A 19,421-nucleotide genomic window follows, 5' to 3' on the forward strand; every position below is an offset into this window, starting at 1 on the left:
GGCACTTTCCTGAGCACAGACTGTGCTTTTCGTACCGGAAACTGACAGGCAATCAAAATATACATTACCAGGTTTTAGGAACGTTTAAAAATTTCCAAAAGACAATAAAACTTACCTGATCTATGTTAGATTTAATGTATTAAAATGTGTTAAAGGTGTAGAAAAATGTCAATCTGGGCAAAAGTTTTATATTAGGAAACCCAAAATACAGGCCTGATCAGATTTCCACAGAGATCCTAGTGGAAAAAATGTTCCCCTAATGGTTTACACATTCCTATCTAATGCCCACCCTTTCTTCTATTACTTGTTTAATCATCGAATGGGTATTTTGTTCATGAAGTGCTTGTGAAAATGAGGGTCTAATTGCATAGGTCAGAGCCAAGCATAGCACTGTCAGATAATTTGATGGTTCCAAGAGTAAAGGCATAAGGCCAGGTGTCTTAATCCTCACCCACTGCAGAAGCACACATTTCTCAGGATGGCAGCAGACATCATTTTTAGGGTAGTTTTGGGGAACTGCTTGCTATACATAGCCTTGAAAACGTCTCCTGGCTTCAGCAAATACAGTATCATTATTAATTCCTTTTAATCTCTATTTGTTAATAAAGTTATTAAGAAAACACAGTCACTAATTAAATTTTGCAAACCACCAACCCCCATGGTCATAGAGATCTTGCTGTTGACAGCAGGTGATACAGTACAGGTTTTTGAGAGATGTAAATTGGGACCCTACAGGGATTTCTTTGCTGACAGTATGGGCTTACGCAGCCGCTCTCCTCCACCTTCCCCAGGTGATAGTTTTTTCCCAATGCTGCTCTGCTACACACCAAACATCAACCAGGGAACTGCTCTGGCTGAAAGATGACTGCTCCTTTTCCCAAGTTGCTTTTCAGCTGAATCAGTTCCCCAACCCAGCTCACTGCTGAAATGATCAGACAGGAGTGCAGAGGTGGGTGTTATTTAAGCTAGTTTAAATACTCCACTTGTAGAAGATTGAAACCTCCGCTTTTTAGAGCCAATCCCTGCATGACGTGGAGAGCTTAGAGAACCTGTGTATGGCTTTAAGTAAAAAGCTGTCAAAGTGCATCCAAACTACCAGAGATTATTTATATGCTTAAGCATGTGCTTAAATGCTTTGTGAATTGGGAACACTGTTGAAACAAAAAGACGGCTGTAAAAACATTTGTTTCTTTTTGATCCCAAATTCTTCCGCTTATGTGGAAAAAAAAAATGAGATTTTTATGTAGGACTGTTTCTCTTAAAACAGGACATACTTTCCTATCACAAACGAAGTCAGCAACGCCTCCCTCCCGGCTTGTATCTGGGTTACCTTAAACTCTGCAGTTCTGTGGATCAAATCAAAGTGCTTGTGTTGCAGAAGTTGCCTAATGTCCTGTGTCATGTTAAAATCCGAGACAACAGCAATGTCTCCAAGTAAGTGAATATGTACGTATTGACACACACATATGTAGAGAGAGAACATTTGTTTTAAGTTTGAAACAACTGATCAAATTTAAATGCTAAGGCAATTTTTGCCGTTGCAAAACTGTAGGTGACAGCAAAGTTTGGCTCAGGTGTGTACCACCCCTGAGATCCGCGCTGAACTGAACGGGTGCACCTGTGTGTTTCCAGCAAGCTGAAGGCCTATCCAGAACACATGCGTGTGAGCCCACTGGTTTCTAAGAACAGTGTTCTCTGGTTGCTCCAATTCTGCACTGTGGTAATGATCTTCCATATATCCGTTAGGAAGATCATAGCCTGCAGCCCTGATTCGGCCTCCAGTGAATTCAACGTCATCCTTTTTATTGATTTTCACTCACCATGGGGTGTTGGTGTAGGTGATTTTTCTGTATATTCTCCTATGCAATATCTGGTTTCTTGTGCTGATCCACACAAGCATACAGCAATTGAAAACACGTATGTGGACAAACGCTGTCAGCCATTGAACTGTTGTGCTCTGGGAAAGCCATCTTCCTCTTCATCCATTATTTCCCTTATCTATTGGGCAAGTGCACTTATTTGTACTGCTTAGTCCTTGCCTAGTGGGCAACACGTTTTCTTGGCTTTTTTCTGGAGCTTTTAAATCCTATATCATTTCAGCAATCAGCTGATAATTTTGCATATGGAAAAAGGAGCTGGATATCTATATGTGTAACAAGGATATCCAGAATGTAGTAGTTAATACTAACAAAGATTTTGGAAGGAATATAAAGCCTAGTGCTTCAGAGTTTATAATAATCTCTGACTCTTGAATTTTAAGATCAGATCTTTATTTAGGAGCAAACTATACCACATCTATTACTCGTCTTGTAGTGGCGTTTCCTGTACTTTTTTTTCTTGAATGTTTGGTACTGGCTGCTTTTCAAGACTGAATACTGGGCAGGGTGAATTAAGGATTTGATCCAGAAAGATGATTCCCATGTTTATCAGCTCTAGAATGGATATACGTTGAGCAAACCAGGAAGTTCTTTGGCTCCAGCGAGTACAAGAGAGTCTGTCCCAGAAATTAAACTTCCTGCTAATTGTCACTGTTGTCATTTCCAATGTATGCTTTTCAAAATGTTGTGGTAGATGGGGAATTATGTGAAAAAGAAAACCTGGATTGAGGAGCGTTAGTGAAATATTTCAAAGGCAGTTGGACTTCCAGAGGTTTGCAAGGAATGTTCAGCCTGATGTACATGTGCTAAAAAAATTAAACTTTTCAAAGTTAGAATTTTAACCACAAACAATCAAGATTGCACAAGTTTAGAATGTTTTGCTATATGAGGATTAAACTATCAACAGATCCCAAATGCACATACATTGAATTCCTGCTTGTGCACTGAACTTTTGTTATATTTCTAATTTTAACTTGACTCAACATACAGAGATGAGTGGGAATGGATCCAAACACTTTCTGGCTCAGAATCTGTGGAAAGTATGGATCATACTTCAGACTGCCCTACTCAATTGTTCTTGTATGAGCTCCAGATGGCAGTGAAAGCTCTCCTTAAACAGATCAATCTACCTCTGCATCAGGTATTTTCCTTTGTGGTATTTATCACCTTTTTAAAAACTGATTCTTAAGAACACTAAAAGCTACAAACTGTGTAACTTGCAGGTAGGGATTAAATGTTAACGGTTGCAAGAAAAGAAAAGCTGAGTTGTATTCCATTATTCTAAGTGTGTGTAAAGGAACATCTTCAATAAAACAGTTATTTTCCTGGATACTTGAACATACAAGGTTTAAGAGACAAATCTTCAATTAGCTTCTATTTTTGCATCTGTTAGCATATTTGTGCATCTTCAGGCAGGTGCAAATAAGCACTTTTGCAGGAAACTAGTAGTTGCAAGCACCTTTAACCAGCTGGCAAAGAAAAACAGGTATTTTTCCAGGTGAGCAGAGCAACTGACTGTTCTTTTGGAGGTAGTGAGGTTGTAGGAAAGGCCTGCTGAAGACACACACAGATAAACGTAGCACTTCTAAAACACATAGCACCAGACCTCCAGATTGCTGTGGGTGAGGAGAGGTATCTGGCTTCTGGCTTTACATTTAGGTACAAGAAATGCATATGTGAATAAATAAAGTCAGGGAGGATAATCTATGATGTGAAAGATCCATGAAAAAATAAGCTAAGGAGTTTGTTTCTTGTTTACATGAATTCCATTTTATTTTGGTCTAAGGGTAAAGAGTGCTTAAAGTAGAAGTAAATCATCTTTATATTCACTTCAAGGTCTATTTGTGCAGCTAGAAAGATGTGGCCTTAAAATAAATTAATCTGGTTCTACATTTCTTGATTTTGAAAGGTTTAGGTTTTGCTTTTAAAAAGAAATCCATCAGTGCTGCACCTTCTGGCCTGGGAAGAGCCAAGTAAGACTCAAGTAAATCCAAAATTGAGACAGATGGTGTGTGCTGCCTTGTGGGCAGTCACTCTAATTCAATAGGGCTCTGTACAGGTCTCTATGCTAGTGTATTTTCTTGGAGGTTATAGCTTTTGTGCTTGTCCTTTTTTTTTTTTTTTTTTGAGCTAGGGACTAAAATATTTAAATCAATGTGCAATATGTTCCTTAGGCTGCAGCTCAGCCAAGCATTTAAGCTCATCTATTCTGCATAAGAGATAGACATAAACATGACCTTGCAGTTAAACACAGTTGTAAATGTTTTGATGACTCAGGACCAAACTTCTATGTTAATGAATTGAAATTTTAATTCAACAGATTTATTTATGTATTTTTATTATTTTTGTGGTAAGCAGAATCATGGACAGTGACACTGGTGCATACCCAGGATAAAATGCAGTGCTGCACACAGCAGCTCTACAGCAGCCTCAGGCCAACTCCTGTGTGTGCCATTTTCTCTTGCTGCAGCACTTGTTAAACCTTTTCAGTGCTGTGTTGAGGGAGAGCTGCATATTTCTCTTAACCAACCCTAAATTGAATCTTAAAGGTTTTTAATTGAATCCATTTTCATGTTTTCACATAATTATGCAATCATAATCTTGAAAAGCACATGGCATGTGATCATTTTCTGCCTAATAAGAAACATAAATGTTGTTTTCAGGGGGGCTGTGCCTGTGTGTGTTGTTTTAATGTGGAACATTGCAGCTTTAAATCTTTATTTTATGTAGTGACATGAACCCACATTTAGCCCCCCCCTCCCAAATATTTATGTTTTATAAAAATTCCGAGCTTGATGTTGTGCAAATTTTCTTTAATGTTTTATATCATTTGGGGTGTTGTTTATATAAGTGCCATGTTGTAATTCTCTCCTATTTCTTCCCCCCGCGCGTGTCCCTCTACAGGCTAAGCACTTCCGTCTGTATACACAGGAGGTGTTGGAACTGGGTCACAATGTCTCCTTTCTTCTCCTGCTCCCCGCCTCAGACGACGTCTGCACTGCCCCAGGACAGAATAATCCTTACACCCCACACTCAGGATTTCTTAACCTCCCTCTTCAGATGTTTGAACTTGGTATAGTAGCTTGCTTCACCTAGAAATATTAACCCAGTCTCCTTATAATAAAATCACAAAGTTGTATCTGTTTTCCCCCTTGTCCCAGTGGAGAGTCAATAAATCACATGATGGCGTTGGCAACAACACTACCTGTAACTGTGTACAAGTTATAGAGAGAGCAGAGCAGTTAAAGCATATACTGTAGCAATCGTTATTGAAATGCAAAGCATAGAGCAAAGCCCACAGTTATCCACTATGTGTCTATAAGCTTATTTGGATGATGTTCTTTAAAAAACAGAACCAAAATATTACACACAACATAGCAAGGCTGGAGTGTGAAAGGAGGTGCAAAAAAACCATCCCTCTAAATTGTCACAAGAATAATCACCAGTTTTGTAGAAGAGAATTTTTGTAGTTCGTGATTGCAGATAGTCCTGCTTCAGGTCTGACTCCCTCACAACTTTGTGAAAGGTCTGACTGGAGTTTCCTGTGTGAGGGTCATCTTTATCCTTCTGATTCCTGGAAAAATGCAGAGAGTCAGTCTTATTACTGTGGTGCAGGAAAATCCTGGTGTGAAAAATGCCAAAGCACTGGACTTTAATCTATTTCTGCAGGGAGCACATCCTCTGCTGTAGCAGATTGATCCCTCTTCTTCTACTGCATTGCTGACTGGGTAAGAATTCCCCAAAACAGAGTTTTCCAGCTGTCTCACAGAAGGTATAAGATGCTTTAGCTTCAAGGTCCTCTAGTCCTCATTTCTTCTTCTTTGGTCCACAGAGAAAAGAAAGGTTCCACATAAAAGCAGCTCATAAAGACTTAATAGTTCTTTTTAGAAAGAATATTGAAAGTATGGGGACTGCTGAGCCTTGCAGGAGCCTTAGTCTCCTGTTTCTTCTGGCCTGTAAAACCGGATCTTTCTTTCCTCTGCCTTGGAGAAGAGAAAAAGATTTGAGCCAAAAGTGATGGAGTCAGTACACAAAGACTCACTAGAGAATGTCTCAAGTGGCAACTGTGTCCTCAGTGATACCTCTCTTAGGTGTTTATGTGGCACCATTACCAGCACCACCCTATTTCCTACATATCATTGCTAAGTGCTGCTAGAGTCATTAATGTAGAAGAATGATGATTAGATGTTAATGGAGGATCTTACCAAGACTCCGTTTCTGTAGTCACAATAGATCCATGACCTACAACAATCCAGCAACACAAAATTCATTTGGATTGTGCAGGGATATACAACTGTGTTTATGCCCCATCAGCCAGAGCACACGAAGTGGTGCCTGTGACAGCTCTGGGTTTTTATGCTGGTTGTGGGAGGACAGATGACAGCTGAGCTGCCATAAAATTATGAGTGGTACAGACAGACAATACATGAGCTGGTGTAGTCTGACAAGGAAAAGTAACCCCTTCAAAAGAAAGCTAACGTAATTGAACTAGAAGAGTTAGTTCAGTGCTTTGGGTCATATGGCCATGGCTGTAGTGCCCTAAAGCCAGACTTACTATCTTGTTGACACGCAACCCTGAAGTCGACAGTTAGACTCTGTGTACTGAGCATGTCATTTCTCCCTGTGAGAGGTGACTGCTGCACTCACTGTGCAAATTAATGTATGAAGCAAATTCATCTCTGCTGAAATTAATCTCCACACTAGAGGTTTTGCAGACTATTTAACTCTCGTTATGTGGCACAAAGGCCAGGGGCAGGAGTCATTCTAACTTCTGGGACACAGTTTGCATCAGGCTGACAAAGCAACAGACACTGAAGGGGATTTTGTCCAGATAAACATGCAACAGAGTGATTTCAAATGGCATTCTGGGTGCACAGACCTCTCTGTTTAGCAATGTTGCTGCAGTGGGAAAGCTGTTCATGGTGGAGAAAACAGTATGGAAAGCTGCATTTTACTTTTGAGGGGTTTTTTTAAAGTAAGCAATCATCTGGCCAAAGGCAGATGACATTTCTGTGTGACTTATTATATATGTATCCCTGATGTTCTATAAAGTGACTGTGATTCACATCTCAAATATTAGAAGCTTCCATTCCCCATTAGCTGGTGGCTACCAACTATATAATTGCATAACCACAAAAGACTATGTTGAAGTAACATTTGTTAAAGTAACATTAAAGGGTCTGACTTAAAACCACAAAGGCTAGAAACTTCAGCACTGAAGCTGAAACCGCGGCTGTAATTCACTCAAGAGTCCACCACATATGGCATATATACTGTAAGACCACACACTATTCAGCCCAGATCCCTGCCATATCTAGGCATCATTGAGAAACCAGAAGGTAGAATCCTTTCTTTCCTTGTTTTTTGTGGGATTTCTATGTTTAGATTAGGGCCTTTATTGTTATGCTAATGATGTTTCTGTGATTGGATTCCTTAGTTTGAGAAATTCTTCTCAATTATTCTTATCATGTTTTTTATAAGGGATAAGTAGACATGTGACACTGGTTTTATTTCTTTTTTGATATTTATGAGAAGAACATACCAATTTACACTTGAAACACCCTGAAAAATATCATGTCACAATCCAGAAAAGTAGCAGTAATAAGTCAGCTGGCATTCACTCATTCACTGCTATAACAAGATCACGCTGCATGCCTGCATTTATTGAATCACCAATGAATAGGGAAGTATTTCTGAAAACTTGTTCTCCCTCAGCAAGTTTCAGTATGTCTGTACTGCAGTTTGTAGGGGTAACTGGTAAGTTTTGCCTGAGCAATTTCAGGTTCTGGAATAACGTAGCTTTAAGAGGCCAGGTAAATTAACATTTGTGAAGCATGGCACTGTAGCTGTTCTGCCTCTGTTACCTAGTTACCTCTTTTAGAGGTAGCTCAGATAGCTCTGGGCTACTCCAAAGTCAAATGACACAAAGCAAGAGGTCATGCCTGAACTTTCTGTGCAGAGAGTTCAGAGGATGATGTGTGATAACACCTAGAAGTTTCAATTGTTTCACCCAAATTGTGATATCACTGAAATGCTTTTACTGTTGAGTGATTTACATTTAAACTACTGATTTAAGCTAGCCTAGCCCAAGAGAAAGTTATCATCCTTTGAAATGATATTTTCTTTCTGAAACAATTTAAAAAAAGTAATGCCATTTTCCAGTCATGTCACTACTTTCTTGATAAAAGAAATTATGATCTATAAAAGCCTCAGAAACAGCTTTTCTGATTAAAGCCATGAAGGGCAAGAAAGCCTCTGGAGTTGCATACTAAGGACCTGATTAGCCTTTCACTTAGATATAAATTAGAAGTGACTCTTTTGAAATCAGTGAAGTTACAGAGTAAATCCAGTGTAAATGAGAGAAGAATTAGAGCCTGTAATATTTATTTCTAGCTTAAAGTAACCCATCCAGAGTTAGTAATTATATTTAATAAAATTTGTGTTCTGAAAGCTAAGGATTTCATATATCATAACCAGAACATAACAATGTTTCCTTTGCACTTGGTCTTTTCACAGTTCATTTTTGCTGTTACAAGGAAAAATTTATAAGCCTGTATTGCCGCCTTTCTGCTGTCATAGAGCTGGACTCTCTGAAAACCCAGCAATCCCTAAGGGAAGCAATTTCAGACAGTGAAGTCGCTGCAGCCAAACAAAGACACCAGCAAGTTATAGACTACATACAGGTAATAGTCTGTTTCTGGCTTTTCCAAGGAGATTTTAAGGTGGCTTTCTTAAAAATTGCATAGGGCTGTAATTTGAAATCTAAATGGAGAATTATTCACAGACATCATAAAAAGAGTAGTTGTATCAAAAGTGCAATTCTGTTTTTATGAAATTCAAACCCAGAACATGATTTCCTTAGTTGTTGCTTTTATACAAGGATTTTTATGGGTAAAATCAAATGACAGTTATACTAGACTGTTATAAAGAAATGTGTCAGTCTGCTTGTAAAACTTGCTCCCATCTAATGTGAGGTAGGCTAGTGCCATGCTTGGGCATTCATTTGTGTAACCATTTTTCTCTGTCTTTGTGAATTGAGGACATTTTTCACCATGATAAGTTGCCAATTAAACAAATTAAAATGAAAATTCAGACTAGGTTGTGGAGACAATCTTCATCAATAATATCACAGTGAGGAAAGCAGCTCTGCATTTAAGATGGCAAGCTAGCCCCAAAAGCATCTGTAAGTCTGTCCAGCACCACGCAGTGATATTGCTTCAGTCCCCCGACACAGAAGGATCACGAATGTTATCAGACTTGTCTAATTTGCTTATTCTCTGTCTCTCACACTGATTTTCCCGTACTGTTCCCAGATCAGGACTTTACCTACTCAACTCAGGGATCTTTGAAGGACACTTCATTGTGCAGCATGGCAAGGCCTGCCCTTTTGCAAACCTTTTTGGCAATTGTTTTTTTATAGATAAAACTCAAGACCTTTGCAGAGTGCACCTATGGACATGGTTGATCTGTCTTTCTACAGGGGTGGTGCAGTTTACAGCTCTATATTCTTAATATTCAAGCAACCTTCTGTTGGCATAGGAGCCGAGACAAACATTTATCCCATTGATAATATGTTTGGCCCTCTACAATTATGCAGAAGATGATAATATTTCTGTTACTCTTTGCTCTGAATTGAGATCCCCTTTGCCTTGTCCACTTTGGAGCTTTTGGCAACCTGCAGGGGAGCAGAAAGGAATGTTCCATTGTACTTTCACCACTCAATCATCTCCTTCCACCTCATCTTCCCATTCTTACACTCAGAAAATCTAGCTGTTTCCCAGTGTGCAGGAGAATTTGGAAAATGTCTATCTTTCACACCAAAAACAAGTACATATGTATTAATATGCATGTGCTGTATAGACAGTTCTGTATTCCTCTTCTCCAAAGTGTTTGTGTCACATATATACACTGGGAAAACATGGCAGAACATTTTAAACTTCAGTGTTTTGTGCTGAATTATTGTGACAGTGTATTAGCCTTGTCAGGTTTCCTCTCAAATGAAAACCAGCTGTATTCCACCTATTGGCAAAAATATCTCAGCCTACCACATACCGCAATCTTCAGTGGTGACCACAAAACCGCAAGAGCATTTGTGTGATCCTAGATCTAAGACAGTGTTGAAGTCACTACACAAACCAAACATTGTAAAGAGCAAGGGAGTCTACATAAATGCAGTTCTGAAAAGGAGTCAGAGGGCAACTGAAAAGTAAAAATTAAAAAACAAAACAAAACAAAAAACACAACAAAACCAGCAGATAAGGTACTTGGAGTCTTTACCAGAATGTTACACAGCAAGAAATCTACAGACACTGAAACTACAACTGAATTTATATAGCGTAATGCTTCAAATGTTCCTAAACTGTAGAACCATAGTTCATTAAAATGACTGGTCCATTGTCCCAGGAGACACTGCAGAATGTCATCAGAGAGAAAACTGACAGGATTTGCATTTTATTAAACTTCATGCAGTATGATTTTTGTTTGGGGTTGAGGGAAGATCACAGACAGGAAATATAAAAACCCCAAAATCAAGTAGGTGAGAAGTTTGCTAACTGGCATTCTCTTCATGGAGCTACACAGAAGTCTTGAAATGATGTAGGATTATGAATTAATCTCTGAACCATTTGATATTCTTATCAGGGTATATTCTTAGCTCAGTTAACTCAGTGGCAAGGCTTGCACTGACATCATTGGAATCGGGATTTCACCTTTACAGAAAAATGGCCATACTAGGTCAAAACAAAGATCCATCTATCCAGCTATCCTGTCTCCAACACGGCTCATCAAGAACTGCCCTAGCTAATCTGGCATCTACAGTATCCTTTGGCAATAAATTTCACACTTTGTGCATTTTGTGAAGAGGTCTCTCCAGCTAAGAGTATGTGCTGGAGAACTCATCTTAGAGTATATCAGTCTGCAGATTCCCTTTTCACTGATCCCTCTGTTACTTCCCCGTTTGATAATACTCACTGCTCACAGTACTGCTCACTTTTGCCTATTTACTGAGCCCGGGCTCTCATTTTGCATTCTTGCAGAATGTAGCTTGTGTAACTGCAAAGCAGTTTCCCTCAAACACATCAATATTAATATGAAGGCTCACTTATTTAAATGCAGAATCTTCTGTAGGAAAAGTACAATGAAGGTTCTGGAAAGGATACTGCAGCAGCAGGATATTATACCCACAGCTACGTCCTTTACTGGTTGCAGCAACATTTTCTCAGTCATCAAAGATCTCGAATTGCTTGAAGATGTTAAAGTTGTTCCAGTACCAAAAGACTCTCAAGACCCACATTAAATAGCATCTTTCCTCTCTGCACAGATACTTAAAGCAATACCCTGCTATTGATTTAGACACTTGTCTCTTATTGCCATCAACAGGCACGTGTTAGAACTGTCTTAGTGTAGATTTATACCATTAAAATGTATGATGCAGACCAAAATGATGATAAGGGGGAAACCCGCAGTCTGGTTCATAGCTGTGCTTCAAACTTCCATGTGTGTGTATTCTTCCACACATAGGTATATTCTTTCTCTGTTAACTACGTTTCATCTGAGCGCTCTGCTTTTGAACATGATCCTGGGTTTGTGAGGATGCTCAGCAAGTCTTTCTTTCATTCCAGTACAGAATGAAACCAATTTTCAAATGTGCTACAAATTTGATCATATTTTTTACTCCATCAAAGACAATTTTAATTTTCTCTCTATATCAGAGTTTATGCCTGGATTCACCCCTCCTAACTACAGGTTCCTAATTGAGGTACCTAATTTGACAGTCTGGTGGCCCCAGGCAGCCTCTGCAGTGGTGGAGGAGACAAAGCACCTAACCAAAGGCAGTTCAGACCACCTAAATCTAAAACGTCCTGTCAGGGGATCCTGCTTCTCTCTGTTGGCAGTGACTACACACCTACTTGGGCACTTGAAGAAATTACACACTTAGGTAAAATTAATAGACAGATTTAACTGTACTTTTTCACTATTTTTTTCTCTACAGCAAATTGATGAGATCTGGAGGGAAGTGAGATGGATCACAGAAGCACTGCAGTATGCAAGATACAAGCAGCCAGCAGCTGGCCTACCCATAAAGAAGCTTGTGGATCTTTCAGAAGAACACTCTCAAAAGAAAATCAGTTCAACCTCTTCACATCTAGATTGTCTTCCTTCACCTCCCCCTTCACCTGAGGCTAGAATCCAGAGGAGAAAAGCTGTGAGTGGTAAGAGAATTTTTCTGTGTTAATCAAGCAAAATCTTTCAACCCACTTTTAATTATAACAGTTCTTGTTTGTCTTTTATAAAAGGGATTAATTTTTTTCCATGCCTGCCACAGTATTTTAACAATCATTTTCCCAGTCATTTGCAACTCAATATCCTGAGATCCCTCTGCCATCTTTACAATCATTTTGTGCTTTCAACTACTCAGAATAATCACTCATCATCAGCCAACTTTGTCACCTCACTTTTCCCCATCATTTAATGAAGAGGTTGGAAGGGACAAGTGCTATCACGGCCATCTCCATGATGTTCAGAATTAGTAAAATCCATCCATAGTGAAAGCTGACTGCTTCATTTGTTGTCCACATCAAGAATCTGCTATCAATATATGGAGAGAGCTTTCTCTTTATCCCAATTACAGCTTCATTGCTTCAGAACCTGTGGTAAAGAACCTTGTCAAAGCCAGAAATCTAAGGATGCCTGCGTATTAATTGTGCACATGTTCATAATCTACATATCTGTTCTTCACCATAGTTTCTAATAATTTGTCTGGAATCTAAGTCAGACTTTTCCATAGTTTCCATTTGTCACCTTCTGTTTCTCTAATATTACAGCCATTTTCTATCCATGCTTTGACTGTTCCTCTGCTTTGGAGCAATTCTTTCTTACGCTCTTCTTTGTTTTGATAGAGCAAATTCTAGTGCAAATAGTCCAGTTTGATTTAACAGTGATTTTCACATACCTCAGTGTTCTCAGTGTTTTAGACAAGCACTTTAAAACCCAGAATCACACAAATAAGTACCCACCTCATTGACCATTATTGCTTCTCTGAACAGCTGGAGAATTAAACTGATGAAAGAAATGGATCACAGCAAATAAAGATGAAGCAAATTAAACAGTAACACCTTATTTGCTAACAGAATAAGGACTTTGGAAAAAAATGTAAACCATCATTCTGCTGAGCAGTCTTTTAAGCAACAAGAAAATGAAACAGTAGAAACAAAAGCAACAGATGCTATGTTAAACAACTGCCATGACCGTTTCGGTAATAATAATGTTTTTTCAAATTGACAGTTCTATACAGTTAAGAAAAATGAATAAATCTACTCTGATTAGATTAGGTTAAAAGAAAATAAACCCAAAGACAATGGTGCTTTGATTTGCTCCATTACACAGTGATGTTCTTTCTCAGCATCTCTCCCTGAGCTAATTTTTTCCCTGCATTACAGACTATGAATGCAGAATAATCCTTAACTCTGGCACCGTGTAACCTAGAGCATTATCTTGTCCTGCATGGGCTTGATTCATTATTGCTGTGCTATATGGTCATTTACACTAGGTCAAAGTGAACAGTCAGCACTGTATAAAATCTATGGTTTTTTCCTTGGATCTAATATAAACTATCCAGGGCAGTGGAGCATCAATCCATTCTATCACATATGCCACTATTTATGTTATTGATCCTGCTACAGCCAAAAGACAGCAGTGATTTTGGTGCTAGTGTGAGTTTTGCTCAACAAATTCACATTTGCCCTGAGGGGGGCACACACATATACAGTTGCACCCTACTCACAGTTACAGAGGTATAAATCTGGAGTAACTCAACTGACATCTTTAATAAAAACATAACCCGGATTAGAGTTTTTCTCTCTCCCAAATCTCCATCTCTGTGAAATTTGGTGAAAACAAGATAAAATAAAATGGATTATTTGAGAACTCTAGTCCCAATTTAAATTCACATTCTTCCCTGTACGTAACAGAATAAATGAATCTTTTTTGGTTTTCCTAATTCTACCACCACCTCACTAACACATCTGTAAATCCTCCCTGACTACTGTCTGCTGTCACCTAGGCCCATGGACAATGCCACAGAGGAAACACACATTTTCAGAATTGTAGATCTGATTCTGAATTAAAAACAAAACAAAACAAAACAAATCAACAAACCAATCAAACCACAACATAAATGACAGGTAAGCAAGTTCTCTCCTGTGCTTGTCTTCTTAGTGTTAACCAGTTCTCTTTGCAGATTCTCAGCCCTGCTCAGATGAAGAAGGCTGCTCGGAAGTATTCCTTCCAACTGACAGTGACTATGACTCCAGTGATGCATTAAGCCCCAGAGAACTAGACCTGATTTACTCCTCCTCACATGACATAGCCCAGCAGGCAGGCAGTGGCCTGGGTGGCAGTGCACCTGATGTTCTCCAAGTCCACGACATGAAGCCGTGCCTAACACTGAAAGAAGGCCCAACAGAGCGTAGTGCCTTTGATACTAATGCTGAATGTTGCACAGAGTCTATGAGCAATCTAACAATGTCAGGGCTTACATCGAAAAGCATAGACAAGTCCTCTAGCTCCAAGCAGCCATTGAGCTTTTTAGGAAAAAAAAAGCTAGGGAAACATCAACACTACAACTACTTCAGCCGGCATCATCGCTGGCTGCGTGTGCACAGCGAGACACAGTCTGGCTCTCTGTCTGAAGGTGTGTATACTCAACATCTCATGAGATCTCCAGATTTGTCTCAAGAACCTACCTCCAGTGAGCAGTTAAAGATTTCCATTGATGGTTCTCGGAGCACTTTCTTGCCTCATGCATCCAGCCTTCCAGAAGATGGGAAAGGCAAGTATGAGGAATCAAGGCCGAATGTCCACAGGATACACGTGGAGTCTTATAAAACAACACTTCTGGATGAGGAGGGCAAGTCCTGGGCAACAAGTGCACAGTCTGTAGAACACAGGGATGTGCACAGTGCTATGCAACAGATAACAGGTCCAGATGACCAGTCGGGTTCTGCTGTCTCAGAAGTCTTCAGTAGCACACTTTAAACCCAGGCTCCTGCCTCGCTTCCCACTGCTCCCCATTATGCTCATACTTTCAAAACCACTTGTAAAGATTCCGTTCCTGAAATGGCAACTCATGCCACTCAAAAGAACCCTAATCTTTTGACTTCATCACCAGATTTCTGGTCTTACAGGGGTATCTGTCATGATGCAAGCATATTATTGGCATCTGCAGTTTTACAGGTAGAGTCCTAACAGTCACCACATAACAAAACAATCTGTGGCTGCAAATCTAGTAATCAGGTTTTGCAGTTCTCTTGATTTCCATGTTTCTCTGAGCGGGCAAAATTTTAAGCATGAGTGGTTCTTCCTGCAAGTTAGCAGAAACTGTAACATCCCTGGTGTCCTCATGTTAGGACTGTGTCCTAAACTTGTATTAACCTCTTTTGCACCATTTCCTAAAAACTTTTCTACTTCTCAGCTGTCTTGAATGGATTTAGGTTGCATATAACTAAAGCGCTAACTGGTCTAGTAACAAAGTTAACGCAGAGTTTCTAGTCACAGAGAAATGAAAATCCTTTCAATATCTATAAAATGCAGTCAACACCATCTCTGAATGCTGTTAGAGCCTGACATAATTATCACAATGGGGTTTTTTTCAGGAGCTTAGATTTCAAATTATGTGAGTAGCAAGTTATTTTAAAAGCTTACGAGGTGAACCTTTGAGGTCAAGAGCAGGCAGAACGAGGCCAAGTTCTGAAGAAATAATATGCGGGGTCTAAGTGAGATTGAAGCAAAGCTTGGTCTCATATTCTGCCCACCACACAGAGTGAATTTCTTTATGTTGGCAGCACTCTCATACACCCATTGGAAAGACATGCCCCTACTTTTGTGCCTGAATATCCACTGTAAACTTCAAGCGTATTTGATCACCATGTCTGAAACTGGGATATTCTGGCAATTCGGATTAGGGAAATTTGGGGTGCAGTTTGAATCCAAGATCTTTTATGGGGGGCCACCCATAAATATTAATATCATAAGGCGGGTAGGAGGTGGTGTTTTAGCATGCTGTATTTGTCTAAAGGCAGATCACAGTGAGTCATGATTTTGTCTTCTACAACTAGAATAGGACTTATAGTACTACAGAAGATGATCTCAAAAATGAAATCTATATTAATGAGAACCATAACATTTGAGTCGCTAAGAAATGAACTAATGTGGAGAGAAACCCCAGCTGTTGCACAAGCTTTAATTTTTCTTAAACAGTTCTTGAAGTTTAATTTTATAGGCCACATTCCTGCTGGTTAAATTCCCTCACTCCATGTTTGCGCAGCCTTCTACCTTTCAATTTTTCAGCCTCCAGGTGGATACATTCTAAGGCCTCCAATAAAGAGATTTGAGTTAAATAGTTGAGTTTACAAGTCCTTGAGGTAAAGGTAAGGATTTGGGCCCATGATCTGTGGTCCTTATTAAAATAGCACTTCCATAACCCCAGTGCTATTAAAATCCCTGTGAACTCAATCCATAAATTCAAAAATAAATGTTATTCACTATTTTATGCCTGGTCAGTATGTGGAAGCCAAGAAGAGTCTTTGCAGTGATATAAGGGCAAAAACTTTCTATAAGGGATTTACATTTGTAACTTCTCTTTTTGCGAGAGGGAAGTTAACTTTTTGCACCAAAAATATTCATTCATTACTAGATCCAAAGCTCAGTGAGGATGGAAAGACTTCCATTCACTTCCACAGGGTTTGAATGAGACCCACACTGAAAATTCCTGTGGGTGAGAAGATGCGGGGGGGAGCAGAAGTGTCAGTGCCAATTTGCAGCTAGAAGGACACACACTGTATGTTTTATGCCACATGGAACTGCATGGGGAAAACCTGACTCACACACCATAGAACCAAACAGTGATGTTTTACTGTCACTGACAGCAGTAACAGCTTGTTACATTAGATTAAGTTCATTAGCAGAAGGCTTTTCACCAGGGAGAGCCGGAACAATGTAATGCTCATATTCGGAAGTCAAAATAATTTACATTGTTTTCTAGTACACAGCACCTAGCCCAGGCTCCCCTAATCTCTTTAGCCTCTAAGTAAAACTGCCATAAAACTGTCTATTAAAGAATAAAAATGACAATATGCTGAGGCCATATGTTTTTGCAGGAAGTGACGAGATAAAACACAATGTTCCTAAATGAAACCCACCTTGCTTTGCTTTGGTTCTTCAGGAGTGGTGAGGCAAGAAGTAGCAAAATCTACCGCAGAACAGGTACACACTGCTGGTTAGATAAGGATGTAAAAATCTCTCGTTATCTACTCCTGCTGCTGGACTTTTTCAGTAGTAGTGTATCTAATAAAGCACTGGATTCTTTACTGGTAGAAAGGGCTTGACTTCATCATAATCTGTGCTAAGATGGAATTTGACTCTGGGAGTGCAAATACCAGCCACAATCTACCCCATCTTGATTTTTAACCTTGTTATATGGGAGTAGTGTTTATGTGATGGCCAATGGGGCATGCTTCCTTGATCCTATTACCTCCAGACTGAGGTTCTTCCACATAACTTCAATAGTCAAAGTAGTAACTGATAGTTCTAAATACTTCTGGTTATAAAGCACTGAATTATCTTTTGGTAGAAATCCATGTTCTTTGCTCAAAATTGCTATCCCTACCTACTCGGTGGGGGACTCAGTAAAGCAGCTCCTTAAAAGAATAGTAATTAACACTAAGAGATAAATAAATAGTAGAAAGTGGTGCCTTTCAGCTACTGTCATAAGACTAATAGTAATACTAATCATAATACTTCTGTGATTCTCTTAGGAAGATCACTCACACTTTTCACAAGCAACTATAGCAATTCAGAAGAATCCTGCAAAATACAGCACTGTTATCCTCACTCCATAGAGGCATGAGTGACTCTTCTGAGTAGAGCTTATAGTAAAGGCTCACAGTCAGGAACCAAATTAAAATTAGGAACTCAGACCTTTGCTTTAATTACTAGGAACCCTTTCTCCAGGTTGAGCTAGAGTGCCCCTCCAAGGATTCTTGCACAGAAAGGGGAAATGCTGTGGCTCAGAGCCCACAGCATACTAGAATTTCATTAGCCAGCAGACAGCTCATTCAGATGAGTCTGTACCCACTTATATCAGCTGAAGCTCTGCTCTAAAATGGGTACTTGGGCTTTACAAACTTTGGATATCTTTCCTATTGACATATCTTGCCACAGAACCTTTGTCCTGCATTTTCCAGGGAGTATACATTCACCTGGGCTGAACCCAGTCGCCCCTACTTCTAAGCACAACATGGACTAGCCAGAAAATAATATAGTGCTAATAGTATGACTCTACAGAAAAAAAGAAAAAAAAAAAACCAACAACATGGACCATACTTCCTATGGTCTAAAACTTCCCTGTTTCTGCTGGTAGGAAGCGAGATATAGATAAATGGCAAGGTTTATACTCAAAATTCCTTGCATCTGCAAGAAGGCAGTCTGCCCATGGACAGACTGCCTCAAGAAACCTGTGGCTCAAGCATTTATTTCCCATGCTTGTATTATTTTTTCTTTCCCTTTAGATATTAACAATTGGATTTTCTATACACTAAGAGCACACACAGAGAAATATATAAATTAGTATTTTTAAATATAGACATTAAAGGGGGAGGGGGAAGATGGAATATTTTGTCCTGACCATTTATGTTTAGAGTGTTTTGGAAAGAGATGGTGCATCTTTAAATTCTCTATGGTATAAAGAAATGCATTAAGTTGCTGGTCAACTCTTTTAAGGTGTTTAAATGCATGGCTCATGACTGTTATGTAAAACTTCAATACAGCCTTACAAACAACAAGGGTATAGTGTATTTGAAAATATGGTATACAACTTGGAAACTTACTCTGAATTTCTCTGAGGTGTTGAACTTTGCCATTAGCAAAAAGTATTTTTAGTAAAGAGGCCTTGAAATTTCAGACAACGGAGATTTCTTCAGGTGGGTCTCTGATTTTTCCACTACAGAAAAACATTAAATAGCTAGAATACTTTATTTGTAAGTATAATTTATCTTTTGATTACATGAAGTAACATTCATAAGGCTAAATCATGCCCAGAAGTGAGAAGTAGAGCTGTTGCCCAGTAGATTTTCTGCAAAAACCAAGGGCAATGTTCCCCAGGGTGGGCTGCACATCACACTCTGGCAGCGTGCTCTGCCCAGGAGTTCCCCCCTCTTCTGTGCAGACACCAACTACAGCCCTCTCTTCTGACAAGTAAGCATCTTCAAAGTCATTAGGAGTCACTCTGTTGATGTGACTGGGCTTTGGAGCAGGCCCCATACACTGTTGAAAGCTGTACAGACCCTACCAGCTCAGAGACCATCTCCCCTGGGTGCTGATGTGTGTGAGCTCTTACCCAGCTCGCTGTCTCATACTGGGCTTTTGGGGTGAAATAGGCTAGAATAGCTTCCTCAGCACCCTGGGCAAGATTTAGCCTTTAAACCAGTCATCCTATGATAGGGTAAAATGTTACTAAGCTTGTCTGTCACTAGGTTATAGAAAAGCTCC

General features: G+C 39.4%; 1 protein-coding gene across 1 annotated transcript in view; it reads left to right on the forward strand.

Moving 5' to 3' along the window:
* Nucleotides 1-14,912, forward strand: part of ANKFN1 (ankyrin repeat and fibronectin type III domain containing 1) — a 62,790-nt gene extending 47,878 nt beyond the window's left edge. The window contains exons 12-17 of the mRNA XM_074922118.1: nucleotides 1,268-1,434; nucleotides 2,868-3,018; nucleotides 4,782-4,950; nucleotides 8,394-8,560; nucleotides 11,869-12,088; nucleotides 14,116-14,912. Coding sequence (XP_074778219.1) covers nucleotides 1,268-1,434; nucleotides 2,868-3,018; nucleotides 4,782-4,950; nucleotides 8,394-8,560; nucleotides 11,869-12,088; nucleotides 14,116-14,912 — 1,671 coding nt within the window. The remainder of the gene's footprint in view (nucleotides 1-1,267; nucleotides 1,435-2,867; nucleotides 3,019-4,781; nucleotides 4,951-8,393; nucleotides 8,561-11,868; nucleotides 12,089-14,115) is intronic.
* Nucleotides 14,913-19,421: the final 4,509 nt, after the last annotated feature.

Source organism: Athene noctua, chromosome 18 (genome assembly GCF_965140245.1).
Source record: "Athene noctua chromosome 18, bAthNoc1.hap1.1, whole genome shotgun sequence".
Taxonomy (NCBI): Eukaryota; Metazoa; Chordata; class Aves; order Strigiformes; family Strigidae; genus Athene; species Athene noctua.